The sequence below is a fragment of the Thermobia domestica genome, chromosome 17 (genome assembly GCF_964235325.1).
Source record: "Thermobia domestica chromosome 17, izTheDome1.hap1.1, whole genome shotgun sequence".
Taxonomy (NCBI): domain Eukaryota; kingdom Metazoa; phylum Arthropoda; class Insecta; order Zygentoma; family Lepismatidae; genus Thermobia; species Thermobia domestica.
Window position 1 is genome coordinate 109394785 of NC_137470.1, and position 16380 is coordinate 109411164.

Genomic DNA, 16380 nt, shown 5'->3' on the forward strand with positions numbered 1-16380 from the left:
TGCTGGTTATAATATGCTCTCGTCCATCTCCCTAAGACATTTTATTACACAAATATATGATGAAGTGCTGTAATATTACGTTTACTTATTTTGTATGAATTATACAATGAGTGAATTAATAATAATAAACTGCTTTGGAAATGAATTGGCTCAAGTATATTCTTGCCATTTCGTTATTTTAATCTTGGGTACTGAATAAATAGAGGCATTATCGGTCGTTACTTCTAAACTGCCCTTGCACTAGGAAAGAATACAAAATGAAAAACCTACCTGGTCAACAGTTTGTGTCCGCTACCACCTGTCACTGTTTACCAACGGAACAAGTACTAACACAATTCAACCCACCACAACAGACACCTTGCAAATTTGTTCAAACAAGCAACTGATTCCCCCGGCAGCAAAGCAAAAACCGCGCACTGTAACAACCACCTCGTCCACTGAAAACCACAACTCCTAGCGAGCTGCAAGTGAGAAACCAACTGAACACGAACAGTATAGGAGAACACAGCCAGGCAAGTTCCAGGTTCAGTCAGCTGCCGCGAGAGCGCTGTTGCCACGTCTCCCAGTAATACACTTTCCGCTGGGCAGTTTCTGCACTTCGTTTCATTATTTTTGCCTTCAACAGCTGGAGTTTGTCTGTCTACGTAATTTATTAAATGTAGGTCAGTTAGTTATACGTTTATTATATAAAATACACGAGTAGAAGACCCTCAAAATACAATTCAAGGCAACACCACGCGAACTGCGTCCACCTCCCACACGGTTGGCGACGATATTAATTACATAATTTGTCTCTGCAATAATTCTAGTGCATTAACCCCCGAAAATCTCCAGTGGCTTGTCCTTTAAATAAATCACTATTTTCAATTTTCGCATCTGCGCTATCCTCATCTTCTATTCTATACTAACAGTGGTGTAGTAATAAGAGATTACGAACATATGTTGTTAAAATTATTTCCCCGACTTTCCTCATCTACGAGATTTTTTTTAAAATTCATTTCGCATCGTAAATAACAGTATATATGTAGGGCCTATATTATGTTCTCATGTTTTACACAATACTTTCTTTCCTTAGACCAGGCTTTCAAATCTTCAATCTATTTTATCACTGAAAGATTTTATTTCTATTATACACGATCACCCTTATCACATCCCCTCGTCAACGACCCCATCGCTTACCAGTAGTACACAGGGTGTCTCAAAAGTCCCCTGACATATGGTAACTGTTATTATCAGAGTTACAACAAAATGTTAGAGGGAAAAATGTCTCCAAATATGTTGTTTTCAATCTGAAGTGAAGGAATTTTTTTTTAATCGGACGAGGTGTTTGGGTTGTACACTCTCAATACTTTCAATGTTAAATGCAAATACTGCGTTGCCATTTACCGGGACCCACAACATAAGTGAATGAAGATACTGTCTTTTACACTAACGTGTCGATGCCCAGCCCCCATTCACCATACCCTTACAAAATTTATCCACCTCCAGCCTCGCCCTCGCCATCTCCAACCTCTATTAATGACAACGTTGCATTTTAACATTCGGCGCATAGAGTGTACAGCTCAAACGGCTCGTCCATTAAAAAAGGAAAAAAAAATCATTCACTTTAGATTGAAAACATCATATTTGGAGACGATTTCCCCTCGTACATTTTGTTGTAACTCTGACAATAACAGAGCTATCCTATGTCAGAGGACTTTTGAGACACTCTGTATATATGTGTGTAGTTTTATTTTAAATTGTATTTTAACATGCAAATTTGTTGTTTTTCTTGTATTATATAGCATGTAGTTTTTAATCAATTTCACTCTTCTTTTTCATCAATTTCACTCAACTGCTTTTTACAACGATTCTTCAATATGAGGGATGATCGAAAAATTTACGAGTTGAGTTGAGTTGATTTTAGTTTAGCGTCCCTTTCAGCAGCGAGGCTATATCAGACGTGGACCTACTGATTAACGTGGAATCCGAACCACATGAACTCCCGCCGGGAATAGAATCCGGGTCTCCCACGCTAAAGAAAAATTTACGAAACATGGCTTGTGTGTGAAATATAGCTGGATGATCAACACACCCGATAACAGAAGGCATTCAACAACAGTCCTCGATGTAATCACAGTTTTTGTCCAACAGTTCGTTACAACGGCAGATAAAGTTTTCTATACCATCTGGATAGAAATCCGTGTGAAGTTCTCGTAACCACCGCGAGAGAGCGGTTTTGACATCATCGCATGCCAGATAATGGTGACCAGCCGGGTGCACCGACATTGCGCAAATTTTCCCACGCTTATCTGTTGACACAGATAAAGCCTTAATGAGCAGGCAACAAAATTGGAAATTGCGAAAAAAATCTTGTGCAACGTTGCCATCATTACCATAAGTATATCGACTAATAAAAACAGTCACCAAAATGCAAGTCGTTTTAACAAAAAAAAAAAAAATACAAAGTAATGGATAACAATAGCATTTTCAGTCATCTATATTATATGTGTGCAATGGCGTCGTTAGAGAGGGTGACTGGGGAATGTGTCCCAGTCATTCATTTTCCGTATCATATCTAACTGTAAGATTAAAACTGTAAGAATATAGTTATTGAAAGCAAATAGTTTTGAAATACTGTAAGGAAAACAAACATATATAAAATAAACAATATATATAAATATTTCTAGAAGTTCTCTTGAAATATCGTGAACAGACGTTCGACCAATCAGAAATAAAGATTTGTCTATATCTTCCAGTTTTGGCCAATCAGAAACAAGCACTTGTATACATATTTCAGGTGTGTCTACCACATATCTTAATAACTATCCTTTCACCTTTCTATAAATGATACTTAGATTTGCATTTGCGTCTTAGTTGTTCTTAGGTGCTGTGAGAAACATTTGTTATATATTACCTAGGTATTATCGTATAAATTGTTACAAGAATGAGTGGTCAGTGTATTAGAGATAAATAGGGCCCCTTGGCAAGAAAGCTCGCCCCCTTGAGTGATGCAGCAACTTATATCTACGTGTACCTCCTACATGCAGTTAGAATTCTAAAGCAGCATGTCGAATGTTGTGTCTCGCCGCGGTTTTCAACGAACTTAAAGAGTTCTGGTTTGGCCAATGGCCACCAATTAATATTGCTACCAAAGTGTTTACCATCCTCTTAGGTATTGATTAAGACCAATATCGTCTCTCTATGAATTACCGTTCCCATGATATTGGCCAAAAATGGCCGATTTCCAGAGATTTAAGGAGCATTATTTGAGGAACCGTAAGTCATAGAGAGGTCATATTGGTGTTGGTCAATATCTAAAAGGGTGGTAAATATTTTGGTAGCAAATAGTAACCGGTGGCCACTGTGCAACTGGCCATCAATTAATATCAGTACGAAAATGTTTAATGTTCTATTAGGGATTAACACTGATATCATCTCTCTATGACTTACCGTTCCCGTGATACTGACTAAAAAAGTTCGAATTTCTAGATATTTAAGCAGTCATATCTCGAGAACTATAAGTCATAAAGAGATGATATTTTGTTAATTTTTGCGAGAAAGAGAAGAGGGTGCGGATAAAAAGATTTACCTTTACATCTAGGAACAATTACAGCTATCCTTCCCGCTAGATCTCTCCATTCTTTTAAAGTTCGTTCTGGCAATGCTCTTAGAGCATTCTCAACTGTTTTATCCTGAAGATATTTACCGGACAGTGTACATTAGAAAGGTTTTGGACCTGAAATTGGTTTGTGGGCCTGAAAAGGGCCTCAGTTCTTTAATTACTGTGTATTTGCTTCACTCCCAGAGAGATAACAAAGCGTTTCCGAGATTTAATTAATCGCAAGTTTTAGTGAGGAGGGTAATATAAACAGGAAGCAATAAACTGGAGAAACATAAGTGAAACTTTCAGAATGGAGTTTACATTGACGAAAACAGAAAAAGGTGTACCTTGTGTATTAATGGGAGGCTTTAAGTATCGTTTCTTTCGCCAAGGAAAAAAAGGCTCAAATTGGAGGTAAGTTAATGTAGTACATAATTTTTGCATGTATATAAGCCTATAGCTTGCTAAGTTATGCAAAGCCTACATTAGTATTTTCAGTAGTCAGCTTGACCTATATTTTAGTAAGTTCTGTAAGCCTATATTAGTATTTATGCTAGTCAATAGGATCCATATATACTTTGTTAAAAGATGTAACACACTATTAGTATTAATGTCGGGAAGTTGGACCTATATTTTGTTAAGTGATGTAACCTATATTAATATTTATGCCATTCAGTTGCTTCTATACTTTGTTAAGTAATGGAAAGTTACATTAATATCCATGTCAGTCAGTTGGGTCTATATTTTGTTAAAATATGTGTCTAGTCCCTATTTTAATATTTATGCCAGGCAATTTGTCCTATACTTTCGTAAGTGAATAAGTAAGCCTGCATTAGTATTTATGTCAGTCAATTGGACCTATACTTTGTTAAAAGGTGATGGAAGATATAACATTTTTGCCAGTGAAATAGTGAATACATTTTTCTTTAAATAGTAAGTTTAGAACACGTGATACGATTTAATTATTATTTCCTTTCTTTCAGATGTACTAAGAAAAGCTGTAATGCTAGTATAACAATGGATGAAAATACAAGTGAAGTTTTAGAAAGGAAAGATATTCATAATCATTGTGAAGATGAAGATGGTGTTCAACGGCATTTTCTTAGAGAGAATTGTAAGCGACGAGCCACTGAACAATTGAACGAGAAGCCAAATAAAATTATAAGGCAGGAAGTTTCAAAATTGGAACATCATGACACACTTGATCATAAAGAAATTAAAAGATGCCGAGACGTTATTTATAAAAATCGAAGAAAGGTGACTCCTCGTCTACCCAGAAACACCGTAGAGGCTATACAGCAAATGGTTCAGAAGCAGGATGATATAGCAATTGACGGAGAAAGATTCATCTTTGTTGATGATGAAGCTAATATAATTCTTTTCACGTGTAAGAAAAATATCGAGTAAGTATAATTTCATTTATAACCATTAACTTTGAAATGAGTTTCATTTACAGCATCAAGAAGTAGAATAGGAAGTAGTTGCTTGAACAGAAAAGTTCCTTTTTCCGTCTTATTTCCAAATTATAGTAAAATAGTTTTTTTTTTTTTTTTTTGATTCTCACAAAATATATCGTAACATAGCATTTCACCTAACGATATGACACTACAGTCTTGTTTACTATTTTCTTTTCTGACACTAATCTTATTTTCTTTTCAGTTTTCTGTGTGAGTTCAGCGGGTTAGAAGTATTTGCAGATGGAACTTTCACTTATGCTCCTAAGCATTTCACACAGTTATATACAATACATGCATATAAAAATGGATATTATCTACCTCTATGTTTTGCATTTTTGCCGAAGAAAGACAAGAATACGTATGTGGCCATGTGGAAGATGATAAGAAACTTAGACAGTAGATTCGACTTGAAAATCATTTACGTTGATTTTGAAACAGCTGCTCACGAAGCCATCAAGAATGTGTTTCCAAATTGTGACATTCGTGGCTGCAGATTCCATTTGGGACAAACATGGTGGCGGAGGATTCAAGCCGACAATGATCTGCGACAAGCATATATGGATCCAAAATCTGAACTAGGTATTATTGATATTATTATGGTCTATTATTCTTTATTATTAATTTAATAATACCATGTGGACTTTGTTTTGTTATATATTAATACAGAATACAGTTGAAAATAGAATCTTATTCTGTTTGACTGAAGAATCTTAATTCAGTCACCATTCTTAAAAGCAAATAAACTGCTGTACTAATAATGTACGAAATGAAGAAATTATAAAGCCAACAGTAAGATCCATCAATTTCACTACTTTCCCAATGCTTGCTTATTCTAACAAATTATTATTATTATTATTATTATTATTATTATTATTATTATTATTATTATTATTATTATTATTATTATTATTGCTTTTCTTACAGGTTCATGGATAAAGGCATTTTTTGGGTTGCCATATTTACATCCAACAGAAGTATCAGATGCCTTTACTCAACTAATATCAATGACGCCGGATGATACAGGGCATAAATTTTCCGATTACGTCCTAGAAAACTACATAGAAGACGGTTGCAAGTAAGTAGCTTCCTTTTGAATTTCATCTATAGTAGCACATGCTTCAATAACTCTTAATACTGCAAAAACTGTTGTCCTAGTTTGAACACAACATTAATGGTTGTGCTGATATGGTATTTTCTCTCAATGCAACTTAATTATAGTGAAATTTTCTTCTGTCTTCATGTAAGACGTAGATTAAAATGCAGGTTTTGATAGTTGTAAACAAATTACGGACCAAGACTATAAATATTTCTTGAATCTAGTGTTATAAATGTTTTAGTGTTTTATATAAATTGTCAATAATTGTGTGCATGAACTAAGGATCTTTTTATTTTATTAATTTTAGGTATCCACCTGTCATGTGGGCGTCTATACCATCCACGATGCGTCGGACGACAAATGGACCAGAAGCTTTTCACAGACATTATAATAGTCAATTTTACTTCCCTGCTCCTGATATTCATACGGTGATTTCTGCTTTGTTAGAGATCCAAACGGAAACTGCCATGAAAATAACGTCCATATTAAAAGGAATTTCAAAGGCCCAAAGACCAGCAGAAGTCAAAAGGAGCGAGTTTGTCATGAGGAAGTATGCTGAGTTCAGGAATTCGCAGAGAAACTATGAGAAGGCACGTATGACATTTTTAAAAGCTGTAGGATTTAAATTTCAAGCATTCAAACTGTAAAATGAAATTTTCTGTAAATAAGTATGTTGCTTTGTAAATATTAGAATGCAATAAAATATATCTCATAAAGGAATAGCTTTATACATTTCATTTCGATGCAAAATTTCACACAATTCCTTAAATCCTGTTGTTGGCAACGTCGCGGCGGAAATTTGCGCAATTTCAGCACTTTCTGCTCCTCGTTAATAAGACATAAATTACTTAGATTATCAACGATCTAATCTTTAGAAAAATTTGCGCAATGTCGTTGCATCGGACCAGCCATATTTTGCTTTAGAACAGGGAAAAGATGAATATCATTGGGGCTAGGTCAGAGCTAAAGAAGGGGTGCTTTAGTCGTTCCAAGCGTAGCGTCAGTGGTTGAAATACTGGGTCTACCACTGCGTTCATCGTTGTCATTAACAATATTGGTCCGTTTTTCTTTAAAGATACATCATTTCCCTTCATGCTGCTTTCAAATTCAGTCCTTCCCATAAACCTCTAAAATCTAGCTATGAATGTCAGCAGTGAGTGATTCTGGCCCACAGGAATTGGAACAGTAACCTCACTTTCTACTCTTGACGAATTTTCCTGATGAGTCATCATTTTTAATGTCTGCTTCTCGGGTACACATGATCAGAAACCAAAGTCTTTAACAAGACAGACATGTTATTAATCTAGAAATACATTTTCTTTAAGTTACAGTGAATAATATAAAAGTTCTATGCTTTGTAACCTTATTTTTTTCGATCAGCCCTCGTAGTTTAAAACTTTGTTTAATGTGTATTTGCCAATAAGTGTGGATATAAAAATATGTCTATCGAATAGGAAATTAAAATATTTTTTCTCCATCACTAGATCCTGATTATACTTGTCATTTTCACATCCATTCACGATCCCCATAAATTCCTCTCCGAAACCCCAGTTTGAGAAATCCTGTCTTAGGTTAAAGGAGACGGGTAGATAATTGGTGGATTGAAAATTTGGAAGAAAACTGCGAAAGAAAACGGATACAATGCTATCCACCACCAAGCCTACTTCGTGGGAGCTGGGATCGATTCAGGGACCCCACGCGCCAGATGCGAGCGCTCTATCACTAACCCACCGTGGCTGCACCATGATTCGTTTCAGGTCATGTGTTTATGGTGAATAAATACGTATCCGTGAGTTCTGTCATCGTTTCCCCCCACATTTTTATTCCACTAATTATTTTAAGTAATTACATTAACGATCCATCTCCTTTAGTTTAAAGGACATAACAGTGGAACGTTAGATTAAAGATTCAACTTTTAAGTGTTTCCCTTATTACTCATTTCATACGAAAAACTCATGGGTCATCTGTGGAAATTTAATGAGTTTCATCGTTAAATACTACATCATCACTACGATTAGGATCATTTTTAAGTGCGTACCTTGAGTACGAAAGAGCTCTCAGAAAGAACCCAATCAAAACTTTCAGTGTAACGTCCCACAATTATGCCCTTTAGGCTGAGAGATCATTTAGGAAAGGTGAATGATTATGGAAAAATTGGTAGAATAAGAAAGTGGGAGGAAACCTGGCTACTCCGAGGAAACACACGGACACGATGATGTCCACTATAAACTTGCTTGACCGGGGATCGAAAAAGGGACCCCACGCACTACAGGTAAGGCCTCTACCACTGAACAACCATGCCCCCTTTAAGAATTGATGTTATCAACACTGTTCAACTTGCTTCTTTCATTTGAATTTCTCAATCGATTCTACGAAAATCATTCGGTTACGTATCAATTAACAGGTGGCACGGTGGCTCAGTGGTTGAGCGTTCATCTCTGGCGCGTAGGGTCCCTGGTTCGATCCTAGCTCGCGCCAAGTGGGCTTTATGGTGGTCAAATGCCGTTTTCATGGGTTTTCTCGGGGTTCTCCCGTTTTCTACCACTTTATTCACTCCACTATTGCATTCATTTCTCATCATCACCATCTTCTTTACCCTCCCAGGTATAATAATGAGACGTAAAAATGAAAGATTTTATTTCATTTCATTTTACGGAGCAATTAACATACGCACTCTATTTATAATATTTATTAACTTGTAAAATGGACACACGATAATATTTTTATGAAGCACTGAAGTTCAAGTATGCATTCAATTTCGATCGTTTCTAAAGCAAATTTGACAATTCGTTTTCAGTGCCTATACATTGGTTGACCTAGTGTTTAACGTAGAATCTAAACCACAGTGCTCCTACCGGAAATCAATCTCTAGTGTCCCAAGCGGAAGACGCGTTTGCTAACCAATATATCCGCGAGGAAGCTTCAAAACATAAAAATGAAGTTCCGCAGTCTACTGAATTTTCCACGAGTATTCCCCGCCTTAAACCTACCTACATGACTTGACAACTGGCTATTTACTTATTTCTATTATATAATTATTTATTTGATAGTACACACATATTTGTCTGTAGATTTGCACGCTTGCCTTCAGGGTGATGTTTTTAGAGGTAAATAAAATATAATTCAATAGCATTAATTCATTTTTTAAATGCTTAAAAAAAGATATGAAACATATTACTAAACCGAAATTTATAATGTATTTTGTTCCTTCCTTCGTGATAATTGGTATATGAGCGTAGCAAACTATATTGAAACTCTATTGCGGTGTTCCTCTTGCCCTGAAAAAATATGTTTTTTCTGTGTGAAGCGTGGATCAGCGCACACCTTAGATTCTCCACCATATTCCTTATTCTCCAGCTTGCCGCAAGGAGGCAGCAAAAGGATATTATTTTAGTGTAGTTAAAAATATGATTGCATTATACGTAAGGACAGGTGTTTAAAGGATTATTCTGTTAAGCAGGCGAACGCTAGAAAGAGCTAAGCCAGAACACGTGAATACATAACTTACATTATGTTGTCAAATTTCTCATTTTAACACCCATTAAGGTTGCAGACTCCATATTATATATATATACAGGGTGGTAACAAACTATTTGAACAAACTTCGGGAGCTGATTCTTGCCAGGTTATAGGAGATCCCTACGTTCCTTTGAGGAATCCCTCACACACATCTTGCGGAGGTTTGAAGCATAAATTTTTCAATCGAGCAGGTATGACTTCGAGTGTCATATTCTAAACCACACTCTTTACGTTGCGTTGTTTTTTAATTACACCCCTCTGAAGTTCATTTTTCCCACGCTTTCGGCACCTTATATAGCCGAAATTATCCCTCACTGACCAAAGTTATACAGGACTTTTTTTGCTTGTTTCGGTGTCAGGAATCAGCTCTGAAGTTTGTTCAAATAGTTTCTTACCACCCTGTGTATATATATAAATTTTTGTTCAGTAGTTCCCTATTCACATGCAGGAATACAAGTCCATAGCTGTTTATTTTGCTTTTTTTTTTTTTTTGTATTAACTGGGAAAACGTGAATTTGTGACTACATTATAGAGCCGTACCTGGTCAAGATCAGATGATTTAAAGTTTAGAGTACCATTCTGTACCGAAGCTATACGAAACGGGTACCTACAGCTTACCCTTAAAATATTTTTTTTCTTATATATATCTCTCAAATATTTTTTCTTATACATATCTCTCAAATATTTTTTGAATATTGTAGTCAATTAGATTATTAACGCTTCTTTCAATTAGAAATTTTGCGCTACCAACAAATTCCGTACGAAAAACTACATAGTTTATGTCACATATATTTGCAATCACACTCTGAGTTATCTTTGATCTGTGAACGGAGTGCCTGTTCTGTATTTCAAAGTGCTGATGTTCTCAACATATTTTATAAACAGCTGTCGGAGCAAATTTATGTAATTACTGTGTTTAATACCTTAACTTTTTCTTTATATATATATATATATATATATATATATATATATATATATATATATATATATTAGTTTGCAAAATAAGCCTTAATGTTAAGTAATATGATTATGAAATAAAAATACACCAGAGTTAATGATAACATGATAATCTAGGAAAATAAAATACTTCTGTGAAACACAGAATTGTCAAGAGGTTCTGAGTGAACATAGGTTACTGCTCTCTTTGTTGTACTTTTACGAAGCTACTAAACCAAACTTTCACTGTCAAAGTGTGGCACATTCAACATCTACCTTCCCCACGCTTGCCTTTCTTTAGGAATTGTGTACAGTATTGCATGCGGAACGACACAAGAACAATTTCACTTTCAACTTTTTTTTTTTAATTTTTCCTCATCATTTGGTACCACTGAATTATTACGTGGTGGTAACTTTTCATAATCGAATTGTTCGGATTTGATATAGCGAGTCCAGAAAGAATATTCTGCAATGAATGAACAAATACAAACAGAATATGATACTTAAGAGAATCAAACAAACAGCAATAAAGGAAAGCCATAAACAAGAAGCCAGTCAAATTATATTTTAAGTCAAGAGAAACAATGTTATGTTGCTGATCCTGCAAGAGGTGTTAAAATACTTTACAATCTAGGAAGAAGTATTTTACTATCATAATTTTTATTACTAGCTGATGCATTCCAGCTTCGATTTGCCTTACACTATAGGTCAAAATCGTGTTTAATTAAAAGTTGTAGTTCTTTACATTTAACAAATTTATTTTATTGATTTACTTACCAACGAACTTTAAAAGGTCATTACTGAATTATCTATATCTCTCTCTGTGTGTGTGTCTGTTATTTGCGAATTTTTCAATTTTGAGCCTTCCATTTGATAGAACATCAAAAGCTATCTAAAAGAAGTAATAGGATCTTTGGCGTCACTCTTGCCGTTCCCGAGATATTGGCAAAAAAAAAAAAAAAAAAAAAGTTCCGATTTCGGGAGATCTAGAGTCATATCTCGCAAACCGTAATTCACAGAGAGATTATATTAGTGTTGATGATTCAATTTTGAACCCTCTATTTGACAGAGCAACAAAAACCATCTGAAATAAGTGATGGAATTTTACGCATCACTCTTACCGTTCCCGAGATATTGGCCAAAATAGTTCCGATTTCAGAAATTTAAGGAGTCATATCTCGGGAACCGTATGTCACGGAGACAGGATATTGGTGTTGGCTAGTATAATTTTGATTCAATACCAATACCAGCTATTGACTAAATAATTATTGCGTCATTAGTTATTGATTCAAAATTAATTCCTTTTAAGTTCGTTCTGGCAATACTCTTCCAGCATTCTCAACTTGCTTTCTCTGAGCTTGCACATCATATAACATTCTGTCACACGAATAGTAATGCTAAAACCTAACTATTGTTACGGTCTTTGCCATATTTTCAAATAATTTAATTAAAACATTTTTTAAGCTGCAAATAAATCGTCAATAGCTTTAAATCGGCAAATTGACTCCGAGCTAGCGACATCTATTAGCGTCAGGCAGTCAAGCAGCAGCGTAAGTAACACAATCTATCAGTGTGTATGTTTATTATTAGAAGTTAGTTTGACGCGTTTGTAAATAGGATTTACTAACAGAGTACTCGTTCTTCGAACGGAGACAATACGTTTCATTTTGGTCGTAAAGGGGTGAATTTGGTAATTAAATATTTAAGTTTTACATCCCAGGCTTATGATGCCGGCTAGACTAAAAGAGACGGTGATGATGATAAGTGAATGAAGCGGTGGAATGGAGAAAGTGGGGGCAATGAGAGAATCCCGAGAAAACCCACGCACACGGTGTTTGTCCACCACAAAGCTCACTTGGCGCGAGCTGCGATCGAATCAAGAACCCCATGCACCAGAGGTGAACGCTCTATCAGTGAGCAACCGCGGCCCTAAGGGTGAATTTGGATTTAAACGGCATCGGAAGTGTCACTGTTCGTCTCGGCGACCCTGGAAACTATGGATTCGACAATAATATCCGTCACTTTCGATCGTTTTTTTTTTAAATATGTGCCCTTCTCTCAAGTTGCACCGTCAAAATGAAATGATAAAAAACATCTCAGATCCGAACCTCTTCTATGTTGAGAATTTGATCGAGATGCCTCTCTCATTATATTTTGTTTTCTATTACAGCTACTGACTTATTTATGCATGACGTTATAGAGGTAGTCTTCCTCCACTAATGTAGTCTTTTCTTTTTCAGATTGAGTTATAATACCATGGATCTGAAGCTAAAAGAAAGAGTCGTCATCGAATTTTTGGCGAAAGAAGGTTGTCTACCTAAGGAAATCCATATGCACTTGAAGAATGTTTATGGGTATGCGATAATGGACATTAGCAATGTACGGCGTTGGGTGAAGAAGTTTAGCAACGGAGAAACAGAAATCGCTGATAAACCAAGAAGCGGCCGACCGACAACATCGATCACAGATGCAAATCGAGAACGTGCTGAGGAATTGATTCGAGGAGACAGGCGCATTACAGTTCAGAGTGTTGCTGATGCTTTGAGCATCTCGTATGTTTCTGCCCAAGGAATAATTGCTGACTTGGGATATCATAAAGTGTGTGCTAAGTGTGTACCTAAGCAATTGACTGTTGATAATCGGAGGCGGCGAGTGGACATTTGCCAAGAGCTCCTGGACGCATTTGCAGTTGAAAATCAAGACTTCTTCAAAAATGTTGTCAGTGGAGATGAGACGTGGGCATACCTGTATGACCCTGAGAGTAAAGTGCAATCCAAGGAATGGTGTCACAGTGATTTTCTCCGTCCCAATAAATTCAAGTCTTCCAGATCAACCTAGAAGATTATCGCAACAGTCTTTTGAGATACACAGGGCGTTATTCTTGTTGATTTCCTGCAAGATCGTGCCACAATTGACAGCGAAACCTACGTAAACACACTTCGGAAACTTAAGGAAGCGCTATGAAAGAAGAGACCACTAAAAGATAATCATTCCATCAAAATCCATCACGATAATGCGCGCCCACACATGTCATTTTTCACAACTCAGGCGATTGCGAAAATGGGTTGGTCAGTTGAGCCTCACCCACCCTACATCCCTGATTTGGCCCCATCTGACTTTTATATGTTTGGCCCTTTAAAAGAACACCTACGTGGATGCCGATTCAATGATTTGGATGAAGTTAAAACAGCTGTACAATCATGGGTCAAAAAGCAACCTCCTGAATTTTTTTCAAAAAGGTTTTGACGCCTGGGTTCAAATATGGCGTAAATGTGTTCAAATTCATGGAGACTATGTTGAAGGGTAGTATTCTGTAGAGGACAGTCAACTTGTCTTGTTCTATGCTCATTAATACATTTTTGTGACACAGAAGGCATTACTTTTTGATCCCTCCTCGTGTATATATATATATATATATATATATATATATATATATATATATATATATATTAGCTTGACTCACAGTGCGTTGATAAATATAATTTATTTATTGTATACATGTGCAACATATTGCTAAGATATACATAAAAATTATAATTCAAGTCAAAAGTGTATTTTCAGCAACACTTTTGACAATTTTGCAATGCAGAAATCATTTGCCTATCAAACCAATGCAATCTTGAATGAAGTTAAATTTGGAAAGTAAAATTCAGCAAGTTTTAACTTTAACTATTATCAGGTAAATTATATGTACTCTTGAGACAATGGTCATATACTTCATTGTGTAATTAAAAATCGAGGTTATTATTCAGAAATTTCTCACCACTTCTAATTCGCTTCAACACATCTATCTTATACTGTATATGATACTATCGTAGTAATATGGGCATGCTACATGTTTCAAGTTATATCAACATATTCAGGGTTCACACTGAAGTTCTTATATTGATTTCTCTGACTTTCTTTGGATTTCCATAACTGACAAGTAAACGATCTTTCCTAACAATCCACGATCCGGGAACTCGCATATATTTAGACAGATGGAGGTCAGGAGGGAATACGCCCAGAGTCTGCCGGGTAGACAGGAAGGGATTGGGGAGTTGGAGGCCTCTAGACCTGTAATGAGAAAAATGGTCAGAGGCAGTAAAGGAAAGGAAACAGATCCCATAGGGTTAAGGCAGGAAAAGAGAGGATATGCGAGATCCACACATGTATGTCAGTGTATATGTGCATCTGCACATCCATTCCTTTCTTCTGATCATCTCTGCTGACCTTACTCTTGGTCTCCGAGCCTCTCGATCAGATTACTTTCTTTCTTTCTCCTCACTTACCTGGAAAGCTCTGAAAAGGTATTCCTTTATGTATATTTGCCCTTGTCTCTCGCCCGCTACCGTTTGAACCCTACAACACTACTTCTACGTCCTGTCGACTACCACCTCCAATCTTGTGAACTTCTGATATGCGCACGGACAGTTGACCTTAGGCCATCACCTGGTAAACATCGTTGGGTGGCCTCCACCCCATGTACAAGAAGACGTAGTCGGACCGACAGCAAACCGCGGCGGACTGCCGTCGAAAATTTGGCGGGCCGATGATGGCTTAAAGCGGCGGTACCGTTACGAAATTACACGAATGCCGCAATTCTACCCCATGGCGGTAATAATGCGGCATCCGCCGTTTCTCCTCGTCTGAACCGCTAGTGCCGGCTTAAAACCACCAGTACCGCCATTAACCCGCTACATGGGCTCTTGTCTGCCGTCTTTAATTCTCTACTCTCAATTTTGCAAAAAAGGTATTGCATTGGTATTTATACCCTGAAAGTTCTATACCAATACATGGTTAACACACAAAATAACTACCGCTTTAGCGTACTTGTATGTTAATTTAACACCAAAGACAAGGCCTTCCAAGCATATAAGAAGTAACTTGTAAATGTCAGTGAGAATTTTGAATTGGATTTTATTCTTTGCAACGGGCAAAGCTTTCCGCAGTATATTTTTGCCAAGTAACGAATAACATAACATGTTCTGCTGTAATCAGTCATGAAAATAGTTCTGTAAGTTTATGAAAATCTGACAACAATTACATGAGTAGCAGTTCTGCCACCTATTGTTCTTATATCCCAGCAGCGGACGTTACCGAGTTCTCACTATCATTCAGCGGTCATTCGTCGAAAAGTATCTATAACGCCGCCTGGCGGAAAAACGACAACTGCCAGTTAACTTTCCGACGACGGCAGCCGCTTCGCTTCCGCTTTGGTGACTTTCCGCTTGGAATCGAAAACACATTGATGCCGGCAGTCATTTTAACTTCACTTTGGTGGCGACGGCGGACCGATGATAGTTGGCGGCACTTTGCACACGGGGCAGTGCTGCCTGGTGAGTTTGGCGGAAACCAAGTGTCAGTTCGAAAGAAAGGGGCACAATGACAATGTTTCGTTGTCAGCTTCTTGTAAATTGCATAAGACAAGTTGTACGCAAGGGTATTCCTTAGTAACATGTGAATAAATCCATAAGCAATCTTATTCTGCGTTTACTACGTTATTAAAAAATAAACATGTTAAGAACAAAATGTAAGCTTGGTTGAACATGTTGGAGCAGTATGCGGGGCTCAAAAACCCACCTATAGTATTCTAGGTTTAAATGTCCCATGTTTTGTTTTCTCTCCGAACTATTCGCTTACAGGTGAAACGTATTTCTCCCTCACGAAAAAAGAGCGGACCGACGAAACAACTGCCTATTTGTCCGGAAATGTGTATTAAGTGGTTTGATGGTAGGAAGGAGCTTGTTGCTAACAATAGTTACAACTAGTGCCTACGCGGTAAGCAATCCGTAAGGCACCTTACGACT

At 36.8% G+C, this 16380-nt stretch overlaps 2 protein-coding genes across 8 annotated transcripts in view; one reads left to right on the forward strand and one right to left on the reverse strand.

Annotated features, from left to right (window-relative positions):
- RalGPS (Ral GEF with PH domain and SH3 binding motif) overlaps positions 1-16380 on the reverse strand; it is a 385336-nt gene that overhangs the window by 306659 nt on the left and 62297 nt on the right. For 3 of the 7 annotated variants that reach the window (XM_081744127.1, XM_081744132.1, XM_081744129.1), the window contains exon 1: positions 271-500. The exons of 2 other annotated variants lie outside the window; for them this stretch is intronic. The gene's annotated coding sequence lies outside the window, so the exon portion shown is untranslated. Of the gene's footprint in view, positions 1-270; positions 501-16380 lie in introns of those variants that run through there. 2 more of the 7 variants (XM_081744135.1, XM_081744134.1) reach the window with 1 other exon arrangement.
- On the forward strand, positions 12848-13429 carry LOC145674124 (protein GVQW3-like). The gene has a single exon (XM_081743951.1). The coding sequence runs from the start codon at positions 12848-12850 to the stop codon at positions 13427-13429; it is 582 nt and encodes a 193-aa protein (XP_081600077.1).